At 37.3% G+C, this 18377-nt stretch overlaps 1 protein-coding gene across 8 annotated transcripts in view; it reads left to right on the forward strand.

Moving 5' to 3' along the window:
- Nucleotides 1–18377, forward strand: part of Trdmt1 (tRNA aspartic acid methyltransferase 1) — a 49792-nt gene that overhangs the window by 22083 nt on the left and 9332 nt on the right. Inside the window, exons 4-13 of one of the 8 annotated variants that reach the window (XR_005880735.1) lie at nucleotides 1784–1855; nucleotides 2376–2441; nucleotides 2711–2780; nucleotides 3942–4025; nucleotides 5269–5612; nucleotides 8657–8714; nucleotides 9169–9298; nucleotides 13728–13980; nucleotides 14931–15051; nucleotides 15425–16355. Coding sequence is in view for 6 of the 8 variants with exons in the window: in XM_040755465.1 (XP_040611399.1) it covers nucleotides 1784–1855; nucleotides 2376–2441; nucleotides 2711–2780; nucleotides 3942–4025; nucleotides 5269–5612; nucleotides 8657–8714; nucleotides 9169–9298; nucleotides 14931–15031 (925 nt within the window). In the remaining 2 variants the exon portion in view is untranslated. Of the gene's footprint in view, nucleotides 1–1783; nucleotides 1856–2375; nucleotides 2442–2710; nucleotides 2781–3941; nucleotides 4026–5268; nucleotides 5613–8656; nucleotides 8722–9168; nucleotides 9299–13727; nucleotides 13981–14930; nucleotides 16356–18377 lie in introns of those variants that run through there. The other 7 variants (XR_005880734.1, XM_040755465.1, XM_040755464.1 and 4 more) reach the window with 7 other exon arrangements.

The following is an 18377-nucleotide window of genomic DNA, read 5'->3' on the forward strand; positions in this document are numbered from 1 at the left end:
ATTGACAATTGTAATCAGAAGAGCAAGATAATTTGATCAACAGTGTGTAATACTATGTTATAGGTATATCCAAGGTACTTTATTTTGTTTCAAATTGCCTTCATTGCTTTTAACTGTTGAGCTTTTGAGCATTCAGAGCCAATTCTAATTAGTGAAACTTAATTTCCTTAAGAAATATTTCATGCCGGGCAGTGGTGGCGCACGCCTTTAATCCCAGCACTCGGGAGGCAGAGGCAGGCGGATCTCTGTGAGTTCAAGGCCGGGCTGGACCGACAGCCTCCAAAACAATACAGAGAAACCCTGTCTCGTAAAAACAAAAACAAAAAAAAAAAGAAATATTCCATTTGTATATTTCTTATGTAAAAAATTGAAAACTAGTTTAGCATGTGTTTGCAAATTGTGTATTTCTCAAAATTAACATTATAATTCAGGTTTTCTCATAGCCACAGTATAATTTCTCATTTTAGATTTATATAGTAACTGTTAACAATGTGTCCTAAGGAATCGTGTCTTAAACCAAATTCATTTTCTTTATTAAATAAAATATTTATTAAATAAATTATTTTAAGTAGCTATATTGATAGAGTCTTGTAGATTAGAAACTGAGTCACAGAAAAGTTAACTTCCCTATGACTATACAGTTAGACAAAGGTCAGAACCATTATTTATTAATAATTTATATATTTTGCATTAATGTTACTAGCTGAAGTACTATATGTAACAAATATTTTGATTTAGATGAATATTCTTATGCTATTTTTTAGCATCTTTGAACTTGAGGAAGCTAATCTTCCTAAAGGTTATTGTTCCCATATGCCATACAGTATGCTTGATACTGTACTTCCTGATCTTTGGAGTTTATCATTGAAAGGAATGACTCATAAATTAGTGTTATATGATTGTGACATTTGATACTGTGGGAACTGTGAAAGTGCCATGAGAACACTGAGGAGAAAGTGGCAAGTGTCATGCCCAGAGGGGAATTCTTCCAGAGTTGCCATCAGATTTGTGTCTGAAAGCGGGGTGGGGGTTTACAGAGAAGGCAGAGGACATTCCATATGAAGGTAGCTTTAAGCATATGGGAGAGTGTGGCCTAGTGTGCAGATAGCAGAATTCAGCTGAGTGTGTGTACTGCAGCAGTGCGCCCAGGATCTCCTCTCCTAGTCTTCACTGTATGTTAAACTGATTTCCCCTGCTGATGTCAGCACTGATCTATAGTTGTCATCTGAACTCTGGGTGGAAGAGACAATATAAAAGCTGAAGATTTCTGAGGAATCTGTTTAAGTCCATTTTAATCCCCAGCCATAAGCCTCAGACTCACTGATAGATTGACAGAGATGCCCTGTAGCTTAGGACCATGAAGCTACTGAGCGCTGAAGTGGAGACCCTGACCCTTTGATCCTGTTATTCAGACCCCATCCAAGTGTTCCTTCCTACTTGAACCTTGGCCATGCTGTGAACTTTGTCTGGTTGGTTTGCTAGCCCAGGGCTACGAGATTCCATGTGCTGACCCTAGGTTGTCTAAACCCTGAGATCAAGGGTCTGTTTACACAGGACAAGATTATCTCAGTATCTCTTATTGTCTAGTCTGCTGAAATGGTGGTTATCACCAGTGCCATCTGTCCCAGATTACTACATACCCAACCAGCTTGTTTTTCTTTCTTTTCTGTTTTGTTTCTTATGGTGAAGATCAACTTTTTAAAGTTCTCTTAGTTAACTAAGTCTTTTTGGTATCATATACAATTTTTGATAAACTTTTTTTGTGTTTTCTTTGCTTTTTTAGAATTGGCCTACAGGGGGATATGACTGATCCAAGGACTAATAGCTTCTTGTATATTCTAGATATTCTCCCAAGGTAAAATTTTAAATTTTGTAAAGTTACCTTAAATTTAAAACTGTGAGTATGGAAGGATGTTTGTCATTTTGTAGAGATTAGCAGCTGCCACATGCACCCTTCTTTTGTCGCAACTAATAAAATGACAATAAATGTTTCAAAGTGTCATGCTTGTCTCCATAGTGAGTGACAGAACTGTCAGTAACCAGTTTTGTTGCCTCTGTTTATTCAGTCTAGTCATGCAGATGTTGCCAGTGCTGGTGAACGCTGCCACCATGTCCACGTGGCAGCCAGTGGCTGAATGGCAGGCCTTGGAGTTGTGCTGTGCAAAATCCCCGAGAAAGTCACACTCTGAGAAGTCACTCTTCCAGTGTAAACTTTTTCAAATATACCATGCCTTGGGAAAAATGAATAAAATAGGATTTAAAATTCATTTAAAAAATCTAGAAAATTACTTAAACCTCCATTTCTCACAAGTTGTGATTTTGTTTTTACTTCTTTGTAATGAAATATTTGTATTTATGTCTGTTTCGGTTTTTAGATTACAAAAATTACCCAAGTATATTCTTTTAGAAAATGTTAAAGGATTTGAAGTATCATCTACAAGGTAAAAAAATATATTTGTCTTGCATATGTTAGATTGGGAAGAAGGTGTGGTCAGAGTGTAATATATGAAAGAAGATTTAAAAACTAAAATATTTCCTAAATTGCAAAAATAAATAAAATAAAATGCAATTTCTCAAGTAATGATTCTAAGTGGCTTGAGTAGAGTTGGGTCTTTCCTGGTGATGAAGTATTGTGTATGTAGTTATATAAGGATACCATATCTCAGCAAGGGCTGGGAGCTTTTCTCTCTGACTTCTTTTCTCTTTGCAGAGGGCTGCTGATACAAACGATAGAAGCCTGTGGCTTTCAGCATCAAGAGTTTCTATTATCTCCTTCCTCCGTAGGTACCACAATTACAAACCCTTACACAAGTGATCATTGACGGGCTTCCCCTGCTGGGAATTTGATGTAATAAACAAAGTAGATCTATTTTTAATATTCCATATATTGTTAAATTGGCTCAGACATGGCTCTTACTTTCTGAAGAATGTGTTACATGCTTGTTGATTTGCTTGTACATAAAATAGACTCATTAAGTTTCCTACATTTTTCTTTTGGAAAATAAACAATTGCAGGTTTTGAAAATAAATGGAGTCTTACATGTTTGAATTAGGTGTCCAGCATGACACAGTGCTTACAGTAATCCTAGATTGAAAGCAAAGTGGACATATTAATTATAATTCCTTTTTTTAAGATTTATTATGTATACAGTGTTCTGTCTGCATGTATTCCTGCAGACCAGAAGAGGGCACCAGATCTCATTACAGATGGTTGTGAGCCACCATGTGGTTGCTGGGAATTGAACTCAGGACCTCTGGAAGAGCAGCCAGTGCTCTTAACCTCTGAGCCATCTCTCCAGCCCTATAATTCCTTTTTGTTACATAACATTAGGTTGCAAACACTGGTTTCTTTTATTTCGGAATTCAAAGCATTTGTTATATGAAAGACTGGCTTTGTAAATGTTGCTGTGTTTGCCATTGTTCTTTTTAGTTTCTTATTATCATTAGCTGTATTATATAGTTCTTTGTTCACAAATGAAAAGAAAATCTAATTTAAAAATTTAATATATGAATTGTCAAAACTGACAGTGTAACTAACTGATCTCTTTAGCTTTATTTCAAATCATTGACTCTTCTAGAATATAGTAAATCCTCTTCTTTAAAAGTAAAAGTAGTAACAAGAATATGTGTATTTGAATTTAATGCTTTTACTACCATTACATTGTCAATAACAAATACAAAATGTCTCTATTTCTTCTTACTTGTGAATTATGACCCATGAATACATGAATTGGCTGGGATAACCATCATTCAATGAAAGGTGCAGAGCAGCAATGTAGCTGGCTTACATTCATCTGTAGAGAAGTCTTCCAAACATCAGTAGCAGCATTTGCTCTGGCAGACAAGAGGTTCATATCTCTCTGCCTATTTATGCTAGGTGCTGATGTTGCTACAAATCTCCCTGTTTCATATGGTAACTAACCTTTCTGTTTTGCTTGCAGCTTGGCATTCCAAACTCAAGGCTACGATATTTTCTCATCGCAAAGCTTCAGTCAGAGCCTTTACCTTTTCAAGCCCCTGGTCAGGTATTGCTGCTGCTGCTGCTGTTCTGTTTACTTGTGAATGAGTCTCAGTTCTCCAGTTTCTTCTCAGTAACTACTTAGGGCTTCTATAAACTATAGAGTTTATAATACAGGTCATCTTCATGTCCATTTCTAGGCCTCTGCTTCTCCTAGTGTTTACTTTTATCTCTCTCCTCTCTTTAGTTTACTTTTTCACTAAACTAAATAAAACTAAAACTCAAAAAGGCTTTGTAAGATTAAAAATTATCATTAATGTTGTTATCCCTTTTCTCCCCCATAACTTGAAGGACAGCTGACTTTTACATTTGTCATTTCTCTTCCCAGTTAAAGCCATCGATTACTTCTGCTAAAATGTAACATGCTGACTTTAAAATGGTCTGTTTAAACATATTTACTATACTTTCCCTGATGCCAATATTACTTAATTGGTTAAAATGTAGTGCTGATTAGTATAAGCTGATCATTAGTGTATATAAATTCTCAATTGCCAAGTTGGGGTTCTTGGTGAATAATTTTGTGTTCTCATAAGAAATGAGGGGAGAAACCTGAGTTTCAGTGGCTCAAAGAGCTTTGCTCTGCATAGCCATCACCAGTAGAGCTCAACAGCTAGTCAGTCTGCTAGTGAAGACCAGTTACTGTCTTGACTCTCCTGTGACAGATGTTCTTTCTCATACTGGACAGTTCCAGAAACAATGTAAAAAGTGTGTTAAGGAAGACTTAATCACTAAAAATTCCCTAGGTATTTTTCTCATTTGTAAAATAGAAGTTTATTCGAGATCATGAGTTTCCAAATCAAATCCTTCCCACTGCCCACCCCACCCCCATGGGACATACATATTCTTAGTGAAAAACACTGTTTTGTTTTACGTTTGAGGATGTTGCATTTCCTTTTTAAAGAAGCAGCTTGGTAATCTTTAGTTCTATGCACATTCTCCAATGCCAATATTGCTTTTTAAACTTCTTTTCCAGTTGTGCTTCTATGTTTATATATTGTGAGCTTTTCCATTAATAAGCATACCAAACAGGAATTTTGTGGAGTAAGTCCTCTGCAGCTTACTTTCTGTATGGCTTTATGATAAACAACTTCTGACAACTTATAAAAATACAAGCAAACCACAATGTCTGTCTTTTTAATGTCAACCTTATAGAGACTAAAAAGGTTTCCATGTGTTCTGTTGACACTATTGATTTATCTCTTATTTTAAATAAAACTTTTGACAGTTTGTGTTTTTTAATTTAATGCCAGATACTGATGGAGTTTCCTAAAATTGCAACTCTCCAGCCCCAAAGCAGTGCAGTACTTGCAGAAAATACATTAAGAGTGAAAAGACCTGAGCCAAGCACCTGCTTTGGTAGCAGCAGTACACAGCATCCCGGAAAAGATAGCATTCTTTTTAAGCTTGAAACTGCAGAAGAAATTGACAGGAAGCACCAGCAGGACAATGACCTGTCTGTGCAGATGCTAAAGGATTTTCTTGAAGATGAGAACACAAATCAGTACTTTTTACCACCGAAGTTACTGCTTCGATATGCTCTTTTACTAGATATTGTTAAGCCTACTTCCAGAAGGTCCATGTGCTTTACCAAAGGGTAAGTCTGAAAGCAGTTCTCTCCATTTTGTGTCTCAAATCATGCTTCGTAGCTTGTCTTTTAGCTTTTCTCAGAACAACAAGTGTTTGATCAAATGTTTATCTTAGACTGACTTCTTCCCTAATTGCCAGTAGAACAGGAGTGAGCATTCCTCATGCAGCACATTCTGGGCACCACCCACAAAGTGTTCCTGGAAGACAAGGTCATTTGTGAATGACCTTTGTACAACTTAGTTACTTGTCTTAACATGATTTCTGTAGTTCATGAATTGGTAATTTTACCACCTTTCTTTCTGTAAGACACATCAAACCTTACAGAGTGGTGTCTATCAGTGTATCAAAAGAAATTATATTTTAGTTTAAAGAAATAAAATTGAATCATCCAGTTACAATTTAAATCTAAAACTTAAATAAGTCTTTAAATGTATTCTCATGGTCCAAAATTCAAAAGTTACTAAGATTATAAAACTCCCTACTACATCTGTCTCTTGGACATCTAGTGTCTTTTCTTACCAGCCTTTGGTGTCAATGTACTACTCTACGGCCTCCCAAAGGTGTTATTGCTAATATTGCTTCCCAGGTTGAAAATAAAAGAACTTTTTCTTACCGTGGCAACAGTGGCCATGTTACTAATGTCCCAGTCACAAACTGAGACTTGATGCCACCAAAGTTTACTCTTGAGAGCCAGTGAGTTAATTGGGCTTCCTTCCGGAGCACAGGTGAGGGGTTACTTAAAGGAGTATGGGTACTCCTGAGCCCTGGCAGGCTGCACCTGGAAAGTCTTTTTTTTTTTTTTTTTTTTTGGTTTTTCGAGACAGGGTTTCTCTGTATTGTTTTGGAGGCTGTCCTGGAACTCTGTAGACCAGGCTGGCCTCGAACTCACAGAGATCCGCCTGCCTCTGCCTCCCGAGTGCTGGGATTAAAGGGATTAAAGGCGTGCGCCACCAACGCCCGGCTCCTGGAAAGTCTTTACCCAGTAGGGATGATGGCTTGCCTGTGTCTCACATGTGGGGGATCCCGTATCTAGTCTTCCCTGGACTGTGTACACTAATCTTCCCCAGTACCAAGTGCCATGAAGGCAGAGTCCACAGAACAGGCAGTAGGGAGCAGTGGATATGCAGGTGAAGTCTGTGACCCTCCCCACCCCTCCCCAGGATGCAGAAACAGTCAACAGGCCCAGCTGGAGGAATCTTTCATAAGAGGACACAGATGAATTTCCAAAATGGTGGCTTCTGGCTTAGAGGATAGTCACTCCTAGTCCTCTTTGGATATTGTTGCCATGGTAATATAAAAATCCTTTTTATGTTCATGGTAAAAGAGGATCATAATTTGTCTTATTGGTTACCTGTAGTTGAACATTTAGTGTTTTGCTTTGGGTTGTTTCTTGACTTATGACAAATTTTGACAATTAAAAAAAAATACTTAGAGCCAGGCGGTGGTGGCGCATGCCTTTAATCCCAGCACTCCGGAGGCAGAGGCAGGTGGATCTCTGTGAATTTGAGGCTGAGCTGGTCCGACAGCCTCCAAAACAATACAGAGAAACCCTGTCTCGTAAAACCCAAAAAAAAAAAAATACTTAGAATAATGGGGAAATTAGGCCTTTTAGGGAAAAAAAGCTAAAGATGTTGTCTCTATTTTGCTCATGTCTCTCAACTTCATTCATTGGGTAGGCAGTTGTGTGATGTGACAATTCAAACTTTTTGCCTGCTAGTTTTTAGTATGTGGAAAAGGAATTACTTTCCAATGGCCATGTAGACTTAGGATGATTTTATGATCTGCTCCCTTGCTTCTAGGGGAAAGAATTTATTACTTTAAAAAGACTCCACTCAGCTGTTGTCTGTTATGAAGTCCAATAGATTCTGTTTAGGACTCTCATAATATAGCACTTATCAGTTTTGTAATAAAAAGCAACCTTGATATTCCTTTGTAATAAAGATGACATAAAGGAAACCTTACTGTGGCAGTCTCTTCTGATAAAAATGGCACACACATGCATAACTGTGTACTGAATGTGAAAAGCCAGTGTGAAACAGTTATTTTCCCCTGGTGTACTTTTCTAGTCTGTAGTTTAAATCGTCCTTCTTGTGAAAAGAAAGTGCTCATGTGATGCAAAGCCAGCTAAGCAACAATAGAAAAATAATTCTATACTTTTCATTTCTGAAGGATCTTATACTTCTTATACAATTTTAAAACTAATTAATTCTTAAATGAAAATGATAGTAAAAGGATACTGGGCTAGTGAGAGTTAAACTCAGTGTCAGTGAGCCATGTCTGTGTAGAATTAGGGAGCCAGAGTTTTCACTGCTCAGAAGACTTATAATTCAGTCATTATAAAAATAATAGCAATATGATTTCATCGTTGCATTTGGTTTAATGTGGCAGGTAACTTTGTAATATAGTGTATACTTTCTAGCAGGTAGCATTGCAGATATGACATTAATACATCATTCAGTGGTGTTTGTACAGCTCAACTGCCACATTTAGTTTCTGAGTTTAAATAGAATTATGTCTTTTGTCTTATTTTAAATCACAAAGCATATTTATATGATATCATTAAAGTTGTTTCAGAAGAATATAAATGTATGTCATTCAAGAAATATTTTTTCATTTAAAATATTTTTTAGAAAGAGATCTTAGTGGATTCTCTGGTCAGTACAGTGTTTTCCATAAGCAGAAGGGCCAGAGTTAGAACCCCAGAACACATGTCAAATATAGCTAGGCATAGTGGTATGTGCCTGCAATCTCAGCTCTGGAGGAGTGAGACCAGCAGATCCCAGGGCCTTGCTGACTGACCAGTTTAACCTATTTGGTGTGTTTGATACCAGAGAGATCCTGTCTCCAGAAAACACTGGGCTGTGCTTCAGGCATGACACCCAGGGTTGTCCTTGGAACTTCACACACATGCGTGTGCATGCACACTTACATATACATAAACAGTCACACAGACTCACACATGGATACATACACAGAGGAGAGAAATTAAATTAAAATATGGATCTATGTATATTATTCATGGATTATATATTATTCATGTCAATTTTTCAGGTATGGAAGCTACATTGAAGGGACAGGCTCAGTGTTACAAACTGCAGAAGATGTACAGGTACCATGTATGTTTTTAAACCAAAACTTTCCATTTAATAACATTAATTTTCATATTTAATTTCAGAATATTAAAATAATTTTAAATGTTCAGCTGAGAGTGGCTATGTATGTTGATGATACATACACAATTTCTTTTCTGTGAGGTTATTCTTTTACTTACTGGTTTTCTTGTTAGCATTATGAAATTGACTTAATTTGACTCAGCTTCCTATATGTTTTTATAACTTCCAATTTATATATTTACTGATGTGTCTTGGTTTCCTGATCTGTTCAATGTGAGCCTTTCTTTTTCCAAGTCTGTTGCCATTATTGAGCCACTTGTACAGCTGCTGCATAGAGATGCACACTTGCACATTCTGCTACCTTGTGGCCTAGCAGATTGCTTGTCCACTGCTCTTAATGCAAAGTCTGGTCCTACAGTACTTCTTAATTTCTCATGCATTTTGTAACAGATTGAGAATGTCTTCAAATCGCTTAATGATTTGCCTCCGGAAGAAAAGATAGCTAAGTTGTCAACACTTAAACTACGATATTTCACACCTAGAGAAATTGCGAATCTCCAGGGATTTCCTCCAGAATTTGGTATGTGGAATCCATGTAGATCACGTCTTTCTTTCCTTTATTAAAGCTCTCAGAATTTCATTAGGAACTCACTTGTGTATTTTATGAATGAATTCTCCCTCCGTTCTGTGTGGCAGCTTTGGCGTTTTCCTACTGGTCTGCACTTCAGTCATGTCTCAGTCAGTTCCCTCCTGACCCTGTTTTTCCTCTAAGTCCAGTAATGAGTCAATCCACTCAGGCTGAGGTGCAATTACTAATTCCTTCAGGCAGTGGGTAGAACCCCCTTTCTATTTACATCTTTGTTTCCATAGGTCTGAACATGATCACTCTATATGAGATGGGGGGGGAATACCCTTCAATTGGCTTATTTTCCTGTTATTTTTATTAACTCAGGGCCTTAAGTATGCTACACCAAATTGCATTCCACTGCCCTTCCTTTTGTGTTTATTTTTATAATGAGACAGGTTCTGTTTAAGTTGACCAGGCCTACTTTTTAAAAACCCAAGTGGTCCTTGAAACTCATGATCCTCCTGCCTCAGCTCCCCGGTAGCTGGGATTACAGACTGTACCAGCAGGCTCGGCTAGGCTCCACTGTCATTTTCACAGTAAAGGGTAGTTAAGTTAGCCAGTTGTTGGGCAGGGGTTGTATTTGTGGTTGTTTTTTTACTTGGGCAAAGATACATTATCAGTTATTTGCCTTTGTTCTCTACTATAAGGAATGTAAGGGGCACTCAAGAGCTTCAGGGGATCTACAGCAGGGGAATGCACAAACAAAAGCAAAGATAGAGGGAAGACAAAGTCCTAACTCCACCGCAGTGCAGGAAATCCAGGGATTAGGGCCATGAAGTCTGCACACTGCCCTGTGTGCTTACAGTGACCCCAAGCCCTGCCCTGTCTCATTGTCACCAGCACTCTCAGCTCTAAGAGATCCATGTTTTCTTACAAGGGGGCTCAGATTCCCCATACCTGGCTAGACAGACAAAGGGAAAACTAGAGCTACCCAGCATGCCTCCAGGGCTGAGGAGGACGAAATCTAAGAATTTTGCTTGAGGATTTGAATACAGAAGGGAGACTTTTTTAAGTCCAGTACATTTGTAATATTGGTGAATGCTTGTAAGGTGAATAATGGCCAAAAGAGATTAGGTTTCTAAGTAATAAACCTCAGATGAGGTCTTGGAACCCAATCCTCTTGTCCACTGACAACAAGCTGGCTTTCCACTTAACTGCTCTCAGTATTTGCTTCTGTGAGCATAATCACAGCTACCAGGCTGATTTTCTACTCCCTGTCTTTTAAAAGTTTATCATTGTTGCAGTTTGTACTTACAAATGTAGCTGTGTGTGTGTGTGTGTGTGTGTGTGTGTGTGTGTGTGTGTGTGTGTGTGTGTGTAACAATAACAATTGAAAAAGAAAGACCATACTTTTTAAAGGGGAGAGGGATGGGGCATAGGAGAGGTAGATGGGAGGAAATAGAAGGCAAAATGCTGTAATTATATTCTGTTTTTTTAATTTAAGAAACCTTTTTTGGTCATCTCATTCGATCCTCAGTGTTTTAGAGACTGTTACTAAAGAAAAGCAGACTTGCCTTGTTTAGTACATGTCAGAAAGGGAGAAAATTGTAGGAGATGAGGGTTGGACTCAATTCTGGCTGCCAGGCTGCTTTCCTAGTTACTATTTTTTCATATTTTGAACCAGCATACTACTTAAAAGAAAGGCTATTGATTGTCTAATCAAAATGAGTTCCTAAGTCTCAGTACACTGACTATTTTACCTCTAGAGGTGTGGTCACCATGGTAATACTGAAACTCGGGAAGGGGTTTAGAGGGCCAGAGTTAGACCAAGCTACAATCTTTGTTCACCTACTCTACCTTAGAAAAACTTTTCTCTTTTACTTTACTTGTTTGTAAAATGTAGATAATTGTAACACCTATTTTATGAGGTATTATGGCAGTTGACTGAGTTAGTGTATTTAAATGCTTATATAATGTCCTAGGAAAATTATATTGATTTTAATTCTTAAGTTATAGAGAAATAATTTTAAGATACATATGTGCATCTGCCATGATGTGTGTGTATACATTGTAGGAATTGGTTCTCCGTTTTTACCATATGGGTCTCATGAACTCATGTCTTTAGGTAATGGCACTGAGCCATCTTGGTGGATCCAGAGATGGGTACTTTTCATTTTGTAAATTTCATGAATACCTTTTGTGTTTTGAAATTTGAGATAAAAACGATAGAATTCCTTGAGTTTTTTTCAAACACACACACACACATATATATGCATACATATATGTATGTACATATACATACATATGAAAAGTCTTAATTTTTATTCAATTTAATTTGTAACATTTTTTAGGTTAAAATATAATCACATCATTTTCCTCCTTCCCTTTCATCTCTTGAGCCCCTCCCATGTGTCCCTTCCTTGTTCTTTTTCAAATTCATGGCCTATTTTTTGTTATTGTTACATATTTTAAACTGTTGAATGTTCTTTTAAAATATATGATTGCTTGTGTTGACAATTTCTCCCAGATCCTATTATAGAACATGACACAGCTATCTTTCATGTGTGCTTCCAGCATTGACTGTGGGTACAAAAATGGACATGGTGTGAGCTTTTTGTCCCCTGGCAATAATGGATTCATATCGATCCTTCTGTTCATTTTGTCCTGGTGTCTTGTGACCGACAACTAACATGTCTGTGACTAGCTGGCTTTAGAAGAGAGACACAACCTTTCCTGGGAGAAAGCAGCCGCCTTGACCTTACACATTCTGTGTGGTTTTGTTTTTGAAGACTATCATTACTTTAATATATCTGTGCTTTTTAAAAATTACATTTTAACTTAGAAACTATAATTTTTCCATCACTTAGTTTGGATTTTAATATCTCTCTAAAATAAATTCTGTTTCTAAACTCACCCTTCCCTTTAGTGTAGTCTTAATATTGCGAAGGATCATTCCCTGAGATAGTGTAAAAGGTTATTTGTAAACACATTTGTTTCTCTAGTTTTTGGAACTAATCTTTGAGATTAGTAATGTGCTTACCTGTGGCTCACTATCTGTTGGATATAAGCTTTACAGTCATGCTTAATTGCAGATGACAGCTTTATTGAAGTAGCTATTGCTATCTTATTATACAGTTAATATAGAGTATAGTATTGGTGAAGCTACTTTACCTAATGAACCTTCATTACAAATATATGAAATTGTACTATTATTTTTAATTAATTTTATTTAAATTAAAAACAATCTTATTTTACATACCAATCCCAGGTCCCTCTCCCTCCACCAACGCTCCCATACACTCCTCAGGGAGGGTGAGGCCTACCATGAGGGATCATCAAAGTCTGTCACATTATTTGGGGCAGGACTTAGGACCTCCCCTGTGAATCTAGGCCAAGAGAGTTATCACTCCATAGTGAATGGGCTCCCAAAGCCCATTTGTGTACTAGAGAATGTTGGTTCCACTGCCAGAGGCCTCATAGACTGCCCAGATCCTGCAACTGACACCTACATTCAGGGGACCTGGTTCGGTTCTATGCTGGTTCCCCAGCTGTCAGGCTGGGGTCTGTGAACTCCCACTTTCTCAGGTCAGCTGTTTCTGTGGGTTTCCCCAGCATGGTCTTGACCCCATGCTCATCACACCAACCTATCTGCAACTGGATTCCAGGATTTTGGCTCAGTGTTTAGCTGTGGGTGTCTGCTTCTACTTCCATCAGCTACTGGATGAAGGCTCTAGGATGGCATTTAAGGTCATCAATCTCATAGGGGAAAGGTATTTAAGATAGCCTCTCCACTGTTGCTTAGATTGTTAGTTGGGGTCATCCTTGTGGATCTCTGAAGATTTCCCTAGTGCCAGATTTCTCTTTAAACCTATAATGCCCCCTCTATTACGGTACCTCATTCCTTGCTCTCTTCTGTTCTGACTCCTAGCTTGACCTTCCTGATCCCTCATGTTCTCCTCTCCCCTCCACTTCTCCTCTCCTCTTTCTCCTACCTTCCTTCTACTCCCCCCATGCTCCCAATTTACTCAGGAGATCTTGTCCCTTTTCCCTTCTCCGGGGGTAGGGAGTGGGCCATGTATGCCTCTCTTGGGTTCCTCTTATATCCTAACTTCTCTGGGGTTGTGGATTATAGGCTGCTTATCCTTTACTCTATGTATAATATCCACTTATGAGTGAGTACATGCCATCTTTTTCCTTCTGTGTCTGGGTTACTCAGGATGATTTCTTTTAGTTCCATCTATTTGCCTGTGAATTTCAAGATGTCATTGTGGTTTTTTCCCACTGAGTAGTACTCCATTGTGTGAATGTACCACATTTTTTTATCCATTTTTTGGTTGATGGGCATCTAGGTTGCTTCTAAGTTCTGGCTATCATAAATAATGCTTCTATGAGCATAGTTATTCTTAATGTTCTTTATTATTTCCTTTATCTTATTGTCTAGTTTTCCTTTGCTTCCCTTGTTATGCCAAATCACACTGAATAACTAAATCAGAGAAAATCAGTTTATGGAAGCAAACTATGAAAACCAACTATCTACAGAATATATAAAGAACGCTTACAACTCAGCAATAAAAAGAAAATAATCCAACATAAATATGTGAAATGATTTGAATGCACATTTCTTCAAAGAAGATAGACAAATAGCCAATAAACACATGAAAAGGCTGTTAAGCATCATTAGTTATTAGAGAAATGTAAGTAAAACCACAGTGAAATATTTCTTCATATTTACCAGTGAAGTGAAACAGTGCTAGCCTCTCTGCATGTATTAAAATAACATATGACTCAGCAGTTTTACCTCTAGATAAATATCCTAGAATAAGCTTCCACAATATATATATAATTATATATAATATCCCAAAGTAGAAACAACTCAAATGTTTACCATCGAATGAATGAAGTTTGTCTTATCCACTAAATATTATTAAGTAATAAATAGTAAGTACTGGAGTTTGCTATAATGTGAATAAACCTTAACAATATAACTGTAAGAAGACAGACATAAAAATATCCATTGATTGCATGTATAGGAAATTAGGGTAGCCAAATCTGTAGTGGCATCTAAAAGTAGAGGTTGGGAATGGACATAGACAAGGAACAGGGAGTGACAGCTGATGGGTATAAGGGTTTTTTTTTTATTTTGAAGTAATGAAAATGTTTTAGAACTCTATCCTAAAATGCATGAAGCATATACTTTAAAGTGTAAATTCCATGGTATGTAAAGTAGAGCTCTGTAAAAGTGTTGTTAAATAAATAAATTTACCAAGAAAAATAGGAGCAACCATTTTTCCAAAGTGTAATAGCACATAGTTCACCTCATTGTATTAACATTATAGCATGATGTTACACAGTATTCAGGCCTCCAAATTCTCATTTATTTGTAAAACTTCATGGTCATATTAGCAATTTGCCATCTTTTGTGTTTAGCTATGAGTATACTTTCTGAGTATTGTGTCCTTAGACAATTTATGCTTAACACAAGCACAACTACAGTGTCACAAGGTAATACATTGACTGTGCTATTGCCAAGAAGATGTGAATGTGTTTATAAAATGACCATTGTGCCTTTACTAAAAGGTATTTTTTATTTCTGGAAATTAGGATTGCAAGTGACTGTACTGTAAACATCACCTCTGTTTTCTAGGATTTCCCGAGAAGATAACAGTGAAGCAGCGTTACCGTCTCCTTGGCAACAGCCTCAATGTGCATGTAGTAGCAAAACTCATCACAATCCTGTGTGAATAATTTGGATGTACCTCTGAAAGGTGTTATAGTATCCCTCCAATTCTAGACAGTAATTCTAAAGTACTAATTTGAACTAATTCATATAAAATTTAACTAAATTATTTTAATAGCATTTTAGTGGGTAATTGGGAACTTACTCAATGCATTCAAATTGTTTTCTTAAATTTGTATCACTGTATTCCAAAAACTTCACTTTACTGTATCGCTTTATGGGAAAATATTTTTATAAAACTTTCAAATATGTATATTAAGTATCTTTCATATGCTACAAGCAAATTAAGAATGTTTAAATTTTTATATGTTTTTTAGTACTTTATAAAGTATGACATGAATAGTATAATGATCTTAGAAAATCATTTTTGTATGTTAATTTTAAAATTGTTTTATGTACAGAGAAACGAAGTGGTATGGACCTGGAAACATCATCCCTTCTGAGTAGCTTTCGTAGTGTTGGAAGATGCTATGCATGCTACTGGAAGGAAAACAATCGTCATTCTTAACTAGCCGTGACTGCAGGGAGCTATAATAATGGCCATCCTGTTAAGATGTGCCCATGAATGTTATGAGAATAACCAGCTGCTCTCTGATTTGATTTAAAGCCTGATCCATGAGATGGAACCCATGTCTGACACTGTTGTCTGGTTCAACAACCTGAGTCCAGATAGGTCATGGGCCCTAGGGGGTAACCTACTACTATTATTCTGATAAATTAACATAGTATTAAATGATTTCTGGTGGCTTATTGTTATATCTTAGATTAGTGTTCCCCTCAACACTCCTCAGGGAAGCTTTTTGCAGTAGATGGCAATACAGAACCCAAAACTGGTTAGCATGCAGAGACTTAGAGACTCGAATGCTCAGTCCTAAATGGGACAGATCACACTCCTCCCTGCCATGGCTCAGGGATCATTGCAGAAGAGGGAGCAGAAAGATTGTAAGTGTTTTCTAGGCACAGCAGGACAATGCACACGTGAACTCATAGCCGTTTGTGACAGCATGCACAACACCTGCATGAGCTTGAATCCCATACAGGGTTCCAGCATTGAGAGTGCTAAAGTGGGTATCAAGTCACATTCTAGCTGAGAAGCTATTGGCATTTGATAGCTGCTGGAAGAGAAAGGGTCGATTTTCTTCAAGGGTGTGATTCCTGGTATGCGGATCACACTCCAGGGCAGGCTTATACTCAAGAATATTCAACACAAATTGATTTTTTAAAAAGAAGATACAAAGTGAGGTATTGGGGAGGTGAATATGATTCAAATAAATTGTACACATTCTCAAAGAATTAGTATTTTAAAAAATAAAACATTGTTTTAAAATCTTACTGTTTGTTGTTAATTTGTCCTAACTGAAAACTAATTCTAATTCTAGTCTATTAAATGTTTTACTGAGTTCCAGTCTCTTTTAGACAAATACATACATTTTACACCAAATTATCATCATCCAAATAAGACATCAGTCTGAAGAACTGAAGAATATACTAGAAAAAATGCTCATAAATTCTTAATTATATTTTTGTCAAAAGGCCTCAGAAATGCAAGTGAATTATCTTCAATAATCCTTTTGTGTGTGTGTGTGTGTGTGTGTGTGTGTGTGTGTGTGTGTGTGTGACCGAGTCTCACTGTGGAACCCTGGTAGGCCTTGCTATGTAGAACAGTCTGGCTTCTAACTTAGAGGGATCCATCTCTCCCAACCTGAGAGCTAGAATTAAAGGCCAGTACTACTAAACCTGGCCTCTTCTTTAATCTTAATCTGAAGATAAAAACTCATTGTTCTGTCTTCATTTACACATCCTTCCTTCCTTCCTTCCTTCTAGTTTATTATTACCAGAGTGTTTTTTTCTGTGTCAGCCTTTGGGTTAATTTTGTCTGTCATTACAGCTTACTAGCAGGAGGGTATAGAAGAAAAGCTTTCCATCATTTCTATATGGTGCTACTCCATCCTTTGAAGTTGGGATTACAAGGTTTGCACTACCACACCTGGCTTTTAAGGAAGATGTGCCTAGTTGGTGGCATGAATGTGAGGAAAATGAGAGCAACTGAAGTACACCCCTAGACCAGTTTGGGCTTTTTTAAGAGGTAAATTTATTTGTTGGAGAAGATTTCCAGTTGCCCTTAACAGTCTGCATGCCTACTAAGCACCCATGTAATGATGGATGGTACTGAGCCCAATGCAGACAGCTCTAGTTGCACAGTTAGAGGGTAGAATTCTCTCAAAGAAATTACATCCTGTCTTTGACTTAAATCTGAACCTCATTCAGATCAGCATGTTATCTAGGAGAATTCTGAGGAGGAGAAATGAAACTATGGAGAATTAATCCTGGTTTAGTTTAGTTAGCTTAGCACATAATAAAACAGTTCAGCCAGCATCACACATGTGCTAAGTGATGCATTATTGTATCTCCATCCAAACCAGTTATTTTGCTTACTGTTTTGTTTTGACAACATGATTATGTAGAATCATGAAGTTTCCACGTATTCAAATGTGCTTTCCCATGTTGTTTATGTTGCTAACAGAAATATGGCTTATGCTGGCGTTGTACCTTAGTGACAGTGAGCTCAGTGAGAGATAAAGAATTTCCATGGAATTTGCCCTTCAACTGGGAGCTGCTTTAATTATGCAACTTTTAAGGACCATTGCCTATGGCTTTGAACTTGGAGTGAAAGTCACAGGCTGAGTAGTCTCTGGAAGGCTTCAATTATGATGGTTTGGATTATTCTTAAAAACCTGAACTTTGGGCCTCTTTTTTTGTTGTTGTTGTTTTGGTTTTTTTGTTGTTGTTGTTTTGTTTTGTTTTGTTTTTACGAGACAGGGTTTCTCTGTATTGTTTTGGAGGCTGTTGGTCCAGCCCGGCCTCGAACTCACAGAGATCCGCCTGCCTCTGCCTCCCGAGTGCTGGGATTAAAGGCGTGCCTTTGGGCCTCTTAACTAGCTCATCTTTCCTGTCTGCTTTTTCTGCCTATGCGCCCTCTACACAGTCATCATGTCAACTTGACAAGAGTCCCTGATCTGATTTTTTTCATCATTCGTGAACTATGTCTAGCATATACCTGTAATATGTCATTTGGAAGAAACCCCTACGTGGTTTACAATAAACACCACATACATTTTCCCTCTTTGCTACTAAAGATCTGAAATTTCTAATAGAAGATATTTTCTCTGGGTGTTTCTATTTCTATTGGGACTCTTGGGATATTTTGCTACAGGATATATACTCTTCAAAATACACAATAATGATTCAAACTATATCATCTTTTTGTGAGTTTTTAAAATTTAGTATCAATTTATCCTGCTTAATTTGCCTCAAGAATTAAAATATTCAACTGTATATCGTGCACACCTTTAA

Source organism: Mesocricetus auratus, unplaced genomic scaffold, assembly GCF_017639785.1.
Source record: "Mesocricetus auratus isolate SY011 unplaced genomic scaffold, BCM_Maur_2.0 Super-Scaffold_100013, whole genome shotgun sequence".
Classification (NCBI taxonomy): Eukaryota; Metazoa; Chordata; class Mammalia; order Rodentia; family Cricetidae; genus Mesocricetus; species Mesocricetus auratus.